The sequence below is a fragment of the Bison bison genome, unplaced genomic scaffold, assembly GCF_000754665.1.
Source record: "Bison bison bison isolate TAMUID 2011002044 unplaced genomic scaffold, Bison_UMD1.0 scf7180017864535, whole genome shotgun sequence".
Classification (NCBI taxonomy): Eukaryota; Metazoa; Chordata; class Mammalia; order Artiodactyla; family Bovidae; genus Bison; species Bison bison.
The window spans coordinates 6,345,023-6,358,833 of NW_011495084.1; the positions used below are offsets into that span (position 1 = coordinate 6,345,023).

The 13,811-nt window shown below is 38.0% G+C and overlaps 1 protein-coding gene across 2 annotated transcripts in view; it reads left to right on the forward strand.

Moving 5' to 3' along the window:
* Nucleotides 1–13,811, forward strand: part of LRRIQ1 (leucine-rich repeats and IQ motif containing 1) — a 205,296-nt gene that overhangs the window by 105,544 nt on the left and 85,941 nt on the right. For both annotated transcript variants that reach the window (XM_010832036.1, XM_010832037.1), the window contains exons 17-18: nucleotides 1,963–2,173; nucleotides 11,920–12,039. In XM_010832036.1, the coding sequence (XP_010830338.1) occupies nucleotides 1,963–2,173; nucleotides 11,920–12,039 (331 nt within the window). The remainder of the gene's footprint in view (nucleotides 1–1,962; nucleotides 2,174–11,919; nucleotides 12,040–13,811) is intronic.

Sequence of the window (13,811 nt, forward strand, 5' to 3'; positions counted from 1 at the left end):
GACTGGTTAGCTTTATAAGAAACTCAGGATTATGGTCTGTGAAACTTGCATGTATCTGTAGAGAAATATAAGGCACTGTCTCAGGTTAAATGTATTTTCTTACTAATCTTTCAACCTTTTGTTTTAAACAACTTTTCATTCTTTACCAGTTATACATTGCAAATATGTTTTCAGATATTTTTTTCTTTATCACCTCAATATGGATTGGTATTATTGTGCCTTAAAAGTCCTGAACTCATTTTTTAATCTTTTTTAAAATTGTTTTATGTTGGAGCATATTTAATAAACAGTGTTGTGTTGGTTCAGGTTTATAGCAAAGTGATTCAGTTATAGACATACATATATCTACTCTTTTTCAAATTTGTTGGCTCACTTTTGTCCAAAAGATGAAGGAATGAATTAATGGCTGAATGATCAAATGTGAATTAATTCCATAGCAAAATTTACTAAGTTCTATTTACCCTGGTATTTTTGCCTGGAAAACTCCACGGACAGCGGAGGCTGGCAGGCTATCATCCATGGGATCACGAAGAGTCAGACTGAGTACGCAAGAGCACCATTTACCCTAGTAGGAGGAAATGTTTTGTTGAAACATGGTTTTTCTTTGTATAATGAGTATGAGTAATTTATCTTAAGGCAGAAAGTTTTATCCACTAATTTAAATTCATAGAAAAATAGATTGAAGACTTCCACAGGCTTTACATAAAATGGTGGTGATGCTGATAACAATATTCATAACAACAGAAAATGATTACCTCGTTCCATATTTCATGTATGCTGAGTTGCTTCATTTGTGCCCGACTCTTTATGACCCTATGGACCGTAGCCCACCAGGCTCCTCTGTCCATGGGGATTCTTCAGGTAAGAGTAATGGAGTGAGTTGCCATGTCCTCCTCCAGTGCATCTTCCTGACCCAGGGATCAAATCCACATTTCTTAAGTTTCCTGCATCGGCAGATGGATTCTTTACCACAAGCATCACCTCAGAAGCCATCATTTCTGGCAGTTTATTGCTTAATTCCACTTTGCCTTAAACTGACTTTGTTTGAAATGAAAAAATTTATTTGGGCTCTGCAATTATAAAATTATTGAAAACTGTTCCAAGGCAGCCTGAGAAAGTGAATGTGCATCAGTCACTTCTCCTTTATATGTCTTTTAAAACTGAACTCAAGGGTCTGAAAAGCAATTAAGATAATAGTTAGCACTTTGACTATACCATGTACCATGATAATATTTCTGCAGTAATCTGTGTGGGAAAAAGCATATCCAATGATGAAACATTAAATGATTAAGCAAACTGAGAACCCAATTACAGTCAACCTACATTGCTATTAAATTTTTGCTATTGTTGCTGGGCAGCTTATGGGGATATGGGGAAAACACAGTGTTGATTGATGGAATGCCAGATAATAGCCGATAGATGTAGACTGGAAAAATGTTAGAATTTACTACTGGGCTTGTAAGAGAATGATTTATGTATCTGTCCACGGGCAGGGAGGAAAATGAAGCTCACAAAGACCTGATGAGTCCTTTCTCTGAAAATGAAGGAGGGTCCTACTTCCTCTCAAAACCTAATTTCCCCTCTGTGAACAAGATCCCATCCTCTCTTGCCAACTCAACACTGACTCCTACCTTTGTTCCCCTCTTTGCATCATCACATTTTCCCCCTTACTACTGGCTCAAATCCCCACTATCATACAAAGTCTCGGTAATATCATCCTCCTTAAAAGAAACAAAATCCCTAGGACTCATATCACTAAGTTACTGGCCCATTTCTGTCCTTCAGATTTGAAGGTGTCCATATTATTTTTACTTCTATGACTACAGTTAAATAAAAGAGCAGGTCTTATTTTAAAATAATACTTTATATAGTCTAATTTACAAATAAATATAGCTTATGAGGATCTCTTATCTGCAGCTGTATATTATGGATACTAAAAATAATTTTTTCTTCTCTTAATAGTATGGCAGCTATGGTAATCCAGGCATACTGGCGTGGTTATATTGTGCGCAGGCAGATTCATTTCTCTGCAAAGCTACACCCTGCTACAATGGGACCCCTGACATCCAAGCCAAATTCTTGCATTGAAAACCAAACTATTTTAAAGAAAGAAAAAGTTAAAAATACCGTGAATATCCAAGAACAGAAGGAGAAGGCTGCTATTCTTATTCAGGTTAGTTTTAGTCTTTGGATGAAACAGTTAATCTTGAGAGATGTGTTAGTTTTCTTTCACTGGGTTATTCTGTATAACAGGCAATCCCTGAATCATAGCAATTTACAAATACCTTGATTTATTTCTTACTCGTGTGACATGTACGCTGCAGGTGCCTTCAGGTTGACTGTACTTCTACTTGGTATCTAGGCTGAAGGAGTAAGTCTGTAAATTCTTATGGTCAAGCTGAACCACACAATTGTATTAAAACTTATGCTCCGATCTGGCATTTGTCACATATGCTAACATTTGATTAGTTGAAGCAGTCTCTCTTGGCCTCATCTAGAGCTATTTCTAGAAGCATGTTTCAGTTCAGTTCGTTTGCTCAATCCTGCCTGACTCTTTGTGACCCCATGGACTGCAGCACGCCAGGCCTCCCTGTCCATCACCAACTCCTGGAGTTTACCCAAACTCATGTCCATTGAGTCAGTGATGCCATCCAGCCATCTCATCCTCTGTTGTCCCCTTCTCCTCCTGCCTTCAATCTTTCTCAGCATCAGAGTCTTTTCCAGTGAGTCGGCTCTTCACATCAGGTGGCCAAAGTATTGGAGTTTCAGCTTCAACATTAATCCTTCCAATGAATATTAAGGACTGATTTCCTTTAGGATGGACTGGTTGGATCTCCTTGCAGTCCAAGGGATCTCAGGAGTCTTCTCCAACAGCACAGTTCAAAACATCAATTCGTCACTGCTCAGGTTTCTTTATAGTCCAACTCTCACATCCATACATGACTACTGGAAAAACCATAGCCTTGACTAGATGGAGCTTTGTTGGCAAAGTAATGTCTCTGCTTTTTAATATGCTGTCTAGTTTGGTCATAACTTTTCTTCCAAGGAGTAAGTATCTCTTTATTTCATGGCTGCAGTCACCATCTGCAGTGATTTTGGAGCACCGCCCCTCCCATAAAAAACAGTCTGTCATTGTTTCCGCTGTTTCCCCATCTATTTTCCATAGAGTGATGGGACTGGATGCTATGGTCTTTGTTTTCTGAACATTGAGCTTTAGGCCACCTTTTTCACTCTCCTCTTTCACTTTCATCAAAAGGCTCTTTAGTTCTTCTTCACTTTCTGCCATAAGGGTGGTGTCATCTGCGTATCCAAGGTTATTGATATTTCTCCCAGCAATCTTGATTCCAGCTTGTGCTTCATCCAGCCCAGCATTTCTCATGATATACTCTGCATATAAGTTAAATAAGCACAGTGATAGTATACAGCCCTGATGTACTCCTTTTCCTATTTGGAACCAGTTTGTTGTTCCATGTCCAGTTGGATGCAGTCTCAAAAACGACAAAATGATCTCTGTTCATCTCCAAGCAAACCATTCAGTATCACAGTAATCCAAGTCTATGCCCCAACCAATAATGCTGAAGAAGCTGAAATTGAACATTTCTATGAAGACCTACAAGACCTTCTAGAATTAACACCCAAAAAAGATGTCCTTTTCATTATAGGAGCCTAGAATGCAAAAGTAGGCAGTCAAGAAACATTTGGAGTAACAGGCAAATTTGGCCTTGGAGTACAGAATGAAGCAGGGCAAAGGCCAATAGAGTTCTGCCAAGAGAATGTACTGATCATAGCAAACACCCTCTTCCAACAACACATGAAAAGACTGTACACATAGACATCACCAGATGGTCAACACTGAAATCAGATTAATTATATTCTTTGCAGTCAAAGATGGAGAAGCTCTTACAGTCAGCAAAAACAAGACTGGGAGCTGACTGTGGCTCAGATCAGGAACTCCTTATTGCCAAATTCAGACTTAAATTGAAGAAAGTAGGGAAAACCACTAGACCATTCAGGTATGACCTAAATCAAATCTTTTATGATTATACAGTGGAGTTGAGAAATAGATATAAGGGACTAGATCTTATAGATAGAGTGCCTGAGGAACTATGGACGGAGGCTCATGACACTGACAGGAGACAGGGAGCAAGACCATCCCCAAGAAAAAGAAATGGAAAAAATGAAAATGTCTGTCTGATGAGGCCTTACAAATAGTTGTGAAAAGAAGAGAAGTGAAAAGCAAAGGAGAAAAAGAAAGGTATACCCATTTGAATGCAGAGTTCCAAAGAATAATGAGAGATAAGAAAACCTTCCTCAGCGATCAGTGCAAAGAAATAGAGGAAAACAATAGAATGGGAAAGTCTAGAGATCTCTTCAAGAAACTTAGAGTACCAAGAGAACATTCCATGCAGAGATGAGCTCAATAAAGGACAGAAATGGTATGGCCCTAACAGAAGCAGAAAATATTAAGAAGAGGTGGCCTGAATACACACAAGATCTGTATAAAAAAGATCATCATGATCCAGGTAATCACAATGGTGTGATCACTCACCTAGAGCCAGACATCCTGGAATGTGAAGTCAAGTGGGCCTTAGGAAGCATCACTACGAACAAAGTTAGTGGATTTGATAGAATTCCAGTTGACCTATTTCTCTTTTTTTTTTTTTAATTTATTTATTTTAATTGGAGGCTAATTACTTTACAGTATTGTATTGGTTTTGCCATACATCAACATGAATCCGCCACAGGTATACACATGTTCCCCATCCTGAACCCCTCTCCCTCCTCCCTCCCCATACCATCCCTCTGGGTCATCCCAGTGCACCAGCCCCGAGCATCCTGTATCCTGCATCGAACCTGGACTGGCTATTCATTTCTTGTATGATATTATACATGTTTCAATGACATTTTCCCAAATCATCCCACCCTCTCCCTTTCCTACAGAGTCCAAAAGACTGTTCTATACATCTGTGTTTCTTTTGCTGTCTTGCATACAGGGTTATTGTTACATCTTTCTAAATTCCATATATATGCATTAGTATATTGTATTGGTGTTTTTCTTCTGGCTTACTTCACTCTGTATAATAGGCTCCAGTTTCATCCACCTCATTAGAACTGATTCAAATGTATTCTTTTTAATGGCTGGGTAATACTCCGTTGTATATAGGTACCACAGCTTTCTTATCCATTCATCTGCTGATGGACATCTAGGTAACTGCCTTATGACCCAGCAATCCTACTGCTGGGCATACACACCGAGGAAACCAGAATTGAATGAGACATGTGTACTCCAATGTTCATTGCAGCACTGTTTGTAATAGCCAGGACATGGAAGCAACCAGTTGAGCTATTTCAAATCCTAAAAGATGATGCTGTTACAGTGCTGCAGTTAATATGCTAGAAAATTTGGAAAACTCAGCAGTGGCCACAGGACTGGAAAGGTCAGTTTTCATTCCAATCCCAAAGAAAGGCAATGCCAAAGAATGCTCAAACTACCGCACAATTGCACTCATCTTACATGCTAGTAAAATAATGTTCAAAATTCTCCAAGCCAGGCTTCAGCAACACGTGAACCATAAACTACCAAATGTTGTTCAAGCTGGTTTTATAAAAGGCAAAGGAACCTGAGATCAAATTGCCAGCATCCATTGGATCATCAAAAAAGCATGAGCGTTCCAGAAAAACATCTATTTCTGCTTTATTGACTATGCCAAAGCCTTTGACTGTGTGGATCACATTAAACTGTGGACAACTCTGAAAGAGATGGGAATACCAGACCGCCTGACGTGCCTCTTGATAAATCTGTGTGCAGGTCAGGAAGCAACAGTTAGAACTGGACAAGGAACAACAGAAGCATGTAACAATCTACTAAAATAATTGTTGTGTGTGTGCTCAGTCACTAAGTCGTGTCTGACTCTTTGCGACCCCATAGACTGTAGTCCACCAGGCTCCTCTGTCCATGGGATTCGCCAAGCAAAAATACTGGACTGGGATGCCATTTCCTCCTCCAGGGGATCTTCCTGACCCAGGGATGGAATCTGCATCTCTGGCGTCTCTTGCATTGGTAGATGGATTCTGTACCACTGAGCCACCTGGGAGGCCCATCTTAATTGGGAAAATCTTTTAAATACTCATTTAACTTAAAAATTCAGAACCTCACCAAGACCAGATTTCAAAATGAAGTTCAATCTGATCACATTCATCCTTTATGTATTCACTCATCAAATAGATTTTAGAACATCCTGTTGTCAAGCATTGTTTTAGGTTTAAGAAATACAACTAGGGTATGAAACGAGTCACCAGTCCAGGTTCGATGCACGATACTGGATGCTTGGGGCTGGTGCACTGGGATGACCCAGAGGGAGGGTATGAGGAGGGAGGAGGGAGGAGGGTTCAGGATGGGGAACACAGGTATACCTGTGGCGGATTCATTTCGATATTTGGCAAAACTAATACAATATTGTAAAGTTTAAAAATAAAATAAAATTAAAAAAAAATACAACTAGGAACAAAGCATACAAGATCTCTTCCCTCTTAGAGTTTGTGTCCTGGTGGAAAAGAACAACAAATTAAATATATAAAATAAAGTCTGGAAATTTATGGTGCTGCACCTCAATTGAATGCTAATAACTAAAAAATGTAATGGTTCCCTTTATTCACTCATTTAGTTAAATATTACTTGGCACAAAAATTTTACTAGCTTATATCCTGCTGTGATGTGCAGATAAGTAAGATAAGTGTATTAGACAGTGATAAGTACTAAGGGGAAAATAAATCAGGGAAGCAGGATAGGAGTTTCTAAGGAAAATTAATCATTTTAGACAGAAGAGATGTGGAAGGCCAGAAAAGGTGACAGTGCAGCAAGAGATAAACCATTAGGTATGTAGGCGAAGAATATTTCAGGCAGAGAAACATCAGATGCCAAGACATTGTTCTGGGAGCATACTCACAGTGTTCATAGAGCAGGAGGAAGCACTGTGATGGCAGAGGGATGAAGGGAGAAGAGTAGGACTCATGAATCATAAATCATTGTAAAGACTTTGGCTTTTACTCTGAATGACATGGGAAGATATTAAAGGAATCTGACCAGAGGACTCACGTGACCTGTTACTTAGGTTGTGATAATACTCTAGGAAGGCTATAGTGGAAGCAGCGAAATCAGGCAGCTATTGCAGTAATCCAAATAGTAGATAATGGTGGCATGGACCAGAGCAGTGCAGAAGTGGTGAGAAAGTCGCATTCCAGAATATATGTTGATTTATATTGAGGTGCAAAGTATATATATACTTTGAAAGTAGACCTAGCGATATTAGTATATGGGGATGTGATTTTGAAAGACAGGGAGGAGTTAGAGATGCCTACAAGGTATTGGCATAAGCGACCGAAAAAAAAATAGCCTTATAACTAAGTTGCTGGTTTTCATTATTAAAGGCATAGTTTTTGAATTGTCTTTGCTATAGTACTAATGAATACATTTAGTATTTTAGTTGACTTAATTTTTCTGGGCTGCATTCCTCATGGCAATGTATAGACAAAGCTGTTGCTGATGCCTGAATGGCTTGGGAGGGGAGGAAGTGCAATGGATTCGAGGAAACTCTGAGGGAAAGAAATGAACCTCAGTTATGGTCTCAGAATACTGTTCTGTTGCATGAGGAATGAAAATGTCATGCAGTTCAAACTTCCTCCTCTCATCAGTGGATGAGCAATACATTTTTCAACATTGATGGTGAATGTTTGCTTCATTCTATTCAATAAAGTAAAGTTCATTATTTGATGAAACAGTCTAGCTCAGTGACTACATCTGCTGAATGTCCTTCTGTTAAGTTTGTGTCTGTAACAGAAGTAAGCATAATTCAGTCTTTCTTTGCAACTTAGAATAAGTCTCTCCTGATTTACATCATGGTACTTAAAATCGCTGAAGTCAACTCAACTTCATTTTATTTTCTCCTCAGTACAATGATCTAGTTTCTTAAACTATTCATCTTAAAAATATGAATTTGCAGAATGTGATATAATAGAAAGAGCCTGGGCTTTAGAAGGTGCAAAATGAAGATTCATGAAGGATGTGGTGGAGACTGCTCACTGCTCACAAGAACCCAAGTCCTCCTCTTCTTCCTAGCATACAGACAGCCTAGGTATTCTAGCTTCCCTTGCACTTTTTAGTATGGTCCCTTTTTTCTGTAGCTCAGACTGTAAAGAGTCTGCCTGCAATGAAGGAGACCCGGGTTAGATCCCTGGGTCAAAAAGATCCCCAGGAGAAGGGAATGGCTACCCACTCCAGTATTCTTGCCTAGAGAATCTCTTGGACAGAGAAGTCTGGTGGGCTCCATGGGGTCTCAAAGAGTTGGACACGACTGAGCAACTGTCACTCATAGAGAAGAAAAAGATGTCAGGTGTATCTAATATAGATAGGACTATGGCCAGGGAATTGATTTGAATGTGTGAGAAAGAAAGATTATGAATGACTATGGGAAAAAAGTGGAAAGCTTGACATGAATAAGTTAGAAGAAGAATCTGAACACTGATTACACATTTATATTACCTTTATTTCCCATGGCTGGGACTTGGATTTCTGACCCTCCACTGATGCAGGAGGGCAGTATTTATATGTGTCACACCAGAAAAATACAGTTTAGAGCTCTGCAGAAGTCCTATCCCTGAGAAGTTAGGCTGGATCCACTGTGAGACATGATGAATTAGTCCTTCCACTCTTGTCATTGAAAGTCTGTATTAAATACTTCCCCTTATACTCTTTTTTCCCTAGAACTGCACCTAATCTTGGTATCTTAATGGTATAAGGGAAAAGGGGATGTTGAGGAGAGATAACTGAAGAAAAGATGATGTAACCAAAAAAAAAAAAGAGAGAGAGAGAGAGAGAGAATCCAGGGAAAAAAAACATGTTTCCCTAATGCTCTTTACTTTGTTAGCACAAGATCAGGGAAGAAGGGATATGAAGGGTATCTCCCTACTGGGATACCTCCCTAACAGGAAGAAATCAAAGGCCCATTTGCCATGTTGAGGCAAAGCATTTTGAAAGGTAGCTAGCAACCAAGAGAGCGTAAATGCCAGATAAAAGAATCATAAAAGAGGAGTTTTTTAAAAATCCCCAAATGAAGGGTTCTGTTGACTGAATATTTATGTTCTCCACGATATCCTAAGTTGAAACTTTATCTCCATTGTGTTGATATTTGGAGATGGGGTCTTTTGGAGGTGAATATGTTGTGACGGTGGAGCTCCCATGAGTGGGATTAGTGCCCTTATAGAAGAGAGCCCAGAGAGCTCTCTAGTACCTACTAACATGTGAGGACACAGTGAGAATAGAGCCATCTGTGAACTAAGAAACTTGGTCTCACCAGACGATAAATTTGTCAGTGCCTTAGGCTCCTAGCCTCCTCTAGAATTAGAAGAAATAAACATTTGTTGTGTAAGTCACCAAGGCTATGGTACTTTGCTTACTGCAGCCCAAACAGACTTAAACAAGTGGGAGAAAAGAAAAATAGTTTGTTTTCCCCTAAGGTAACTAGATTCCCTATGTCAATCACCCACGGTACATGACATACCCTGGTCTGTAATAACAACCCAGCTGCATGAGACTAAAAATGAGGGCAGAGAGCTGATGGTACTCTCCATATGGGTAAACTAAAACGAGGAAATCCACTTTCTTAGGCAATACTTTTAAGCATGCTCCTCATCACACAAAGATATCCTCTCTTCTGTTTCTACCATTCAATACTGTTCAAGTTCCTGATTCATATTGAGATCTTTCCCACACACAAGAGTTTTGAACTCTCTTGAGAGGGCAATGGCACCCCACTCCAGTACTCTTGCTTGGAAAATCCCATGGACGGAGGAGCCTGGTAGGCTGCAGTCCACGGGGTCTCGAAGAGTCGGACACCACTGAGCGACTTCACTTTCACTTTTCACTTTCCTGCATTGAAGAAGGAAATGGCAACCCACTCCAGTGTTCTTGCCTGGAGAATCCCAGGGATGGGGGAGCCTGGTGGGCTGCCGTCTATGGGGTCGCACAGAGTCAGACACGACTGAAGTGACTTAGCCACAGCAGCAGCAGAGAGATTATAATTTATTGATAGCAAGTTAAAAAGTATTGAAATATTATTTCTATACCAAAATTCATGTTTAGAGGCAAAATAATAAAAATTTAGTTAATTATACATTTTAAACTTTATGTGATGTTTAATATCACACTTTTCTTATTTGATAAACTAAGTAAATAGAATTTTTATAAACAAGGGGACAAAGAAATTGGGAAAATAATATTTAAGAGTCTAGTATGTGACAATTATGTATTCATCACTGTGTATAAATGTATATACATTTATCCCACATCCTTCCTTACCTTTGAGTCTTTGCCAGAGACAACTAATGATGGCTGACTCCCTTGCCATAGTCTGATTTTTCTCATTTATGCAGTCCTTGTTTCTACATGTAAGTGCATGTGTGTATACAAACACACAAATATACGCGCACACATGCATACACCATTGGCCAACTAGAAATGGGGCATCTTATATGATTGGTTGGGGAAGTATGTTTGGCTATCTCTTATTGGTCCACTTGGTCCTGAGATAGAAATAGGAACAAAAATAGAGAAGCGGGCAGTCATTGACCAAGTCTTAACCATTCTTGGCTAACTGTTGCGGAGATTTGGCCTACTAGGCTGGTTGCCGCAGAGATTGCGTGTTATTTCTATTGTCATAAATGTTCTGGCAATTATCTGTTTGTATATTCTTCTTCTCAATGTATATATTTTGCAGAATAACAATACCAGTATAATTGCTAACAATACGATTACTAAAATATATTTAAGGTAACTTTTGTAATTAAATTTACCTGTTGATTGCATTTCACTAAGAGCATAGCTAAATAAATCTATTTCAGAGTCACTTTAAATAACTTCTGTGTGGTTATGCCCATAGCATAAAATCTCTTTATATATTTTTTCAGGAGTTTCTTTTATTTAATATTTATTTGTTACAATTTTCTTAAGCATGTGCTCAATTCCAAATTCAAATCTAAGCAAAGTGTATATTCAGAGACATCTGGCTTCTATTGCTATATCTTCCCCTCTGTTTTCTATGTCTATAGGTAATAAATTTTGAAATTAATTTTATACTTTATGCTTTCACTTTGTAGATATTAGCAATGACATATATTTAAATATAAAAATTTATATATGTGTTTATTATATATTTATATTGGTTTTCAGAGATAAATGAAGGTATGCAATACACACTTATTTCTACCTATGTTTTACATTTACTATATATCCTGGAGCTTACCCCTAGCAGTGTATAAAGATATTAATTTTTTAAAAGCTCTAGTGTTCTTGGAGTTAAATTTAGGAAAGCTCCAAGATTCCTCCATGATTATGGAGGAATCTTAATGTTTTAAATTCTATCTAACATTCTTAATGTTTTATCATGTGCTTGATTTATTTAAAGATGAAATTAGTTAATTGCTATGGGCCAGGATACTAAGTCTCTAATAGGGCCATTTATAAATGTTGAAGTTTTCTTTAATGCGTGTTAGTTTATTTTATACATAATCATTTGAAAATTAACGGAATTGGTTTTTCTCTGTATCTCTTTCTTCTTAATTTAGAATGGGTCCTGGAGGGATTGTCAGATAATTGATTGGTTGACCTACATGTGCAGTTGAGGGAGTTTTAAAGATTCTTTTCTGCTTACTATGAGGAAAGTCCCCTGAGATTCAGAACTTTAGACACAAGCAGTCATTTAATTTATCTTGCAGTTTTAAATGTCACATAAAGTTCAAAAAACAGATTATCGAGCCATTAAACTAAGGTCTAAGATGTTTTATCTTCCTAATGGGATAACACAGAGAATCTGGTTTGGAGTTTGATCTATAACCCTGTATAACATGCTTTAAATTTTTGTTTAGGCAGTTTGGAAGGGCTTTCTTTTGCGAAAGAAACTGACAACAGCTCTAGAGGCTATTAAGAATGAAGAATCTGAAGAAGAATATGAAGAAATAGATTTAGAAGATTTTACATTTGATGAAGTAAGTGCTAACTACAACATAAGCATATTGGTCTTAAAATATTGGTCTTTTGGAGCTAAACCGGTTTCTAAGGTTTTCATCCTATTAACACTCTGTTATGGATTTTTTTTTAATAGCACTTGAAAAATTATGCTTCTAATATTTTAACATCTTCATTTAGGATACAAGCTTGTATAGTGTGTAAATGTGATCATAGACTATTTACAAGAATTCTTGTATATTCTTCAACCTGATTTATGCAATGGTTTATCAATTATTCTTCATTAAATATAACTGAGCTTATTTATGCCCTGTTCAACAACTAATAGTTCTTTATTGCCTAGCAAAATGAGAAAAACCTCCTTAAATTGTTTTTCAAGGGTTCAATAATCAGGCAGCAAACTCTGCAGACATATTTACCACTTCCCATCCATGGTGTCCACATACTCTAATCACATTGAGCTCCCTCTTACCATACAGAGCACTTACCTTTTACATCCTTAGTCTTACTCATTCTGTTTCCTCTATTTCTAGAGAGTCAAACTCACGTATTTACCACTCAGATTAAGGTAGAGAACGTATGGCTATACCCAGAAGACTTCCTTGTGCTTCTATAGTATTCATACCCCTGTCATCATAGATGAGTTTTGCCTATTTCTGGGCTTCCAATAAGTAGAATCATCCAGTATTTACTCTTTTTTCACATATTATGTCTGTGAAATTCACCTATGTGGATGAGTATAGTTGCATATATATCATTCTTTTGAATATAGAATATACTACTTTTAATCTATTATTGAATATACCAATTTTTAAAAGTCTGTATACTGTTGATGGATTATTTGTTATGCGTTGTCTTAGTGTTGCCTATTATGACTAAAGACACTACGAACATTCTTGTACATACTTTTTGATGTGCATATTCACCTTTCTTTTGAGAACTGAATTTCTGAGTCATATCATTAACCTATGTTTAGTAGCTAGTGTCTAACAGCATCTTAAGGTGATTGTATCAATTTACAGTCCTATCAGCAGAATATGAGAATTTCAGAGGAGCTTTATCCTCACCAAAACTTCATATTTTTATGTCATTTTCTACCAATCCAGTAGGTTTATAGTGGTATCTAGTTCTTTTGCCTTTTCATACTGTTCATGGACTGGAAGAAACACAAGCTGGAATCAAGATTGCCGGGAGAAATATCAATAACCTCAGATATGCAGATGACACCACCCTTATGGCAGAAAGTGAAGAGGAACTAAAAAGCTTCTTGATGAAAGTGAAAGTGGAGAGTGAAAAAGTTGGCTTAAAGCTCAACATTCAGAAAACGAAGATCACAGCATCCGGTCCCATCACTTCATGGAAAATAGATGCGGAAACAGTGGAAACAGTGTCAGACTTTATTTTTCTGGGCTCCAAAATCACTACAGATGGTGACTGCAGCCATGAAATTAAAAGACGCTTTCTCCTTGGAAGGAAAGTTATGACCAACCTAGATAGCATATTGAAAAGCAGAGACATTACTTTGCCAACAAAGGTACATCTAGTCAAGGCTATAGTTTTTCCTGTGGTCATGTATGGATGTGAGAGTTGGACTGTGAAGAAGGCTGAGCACCAAAGAATTGATGCTTTGGAACTGTGGTGTTGGAGAAGACTCTTGAGAGTCCCTTGGACTGCAAAGAGATCCAACCAGTCCATTCTGAAGGAGATCAGCCCTGGGTGTTCTTTGGAAGGAATGATGCTAAAGCTGAAACTCCAGTACTTTGGCCACCTCATGCTAAGAGTTGACTCATTG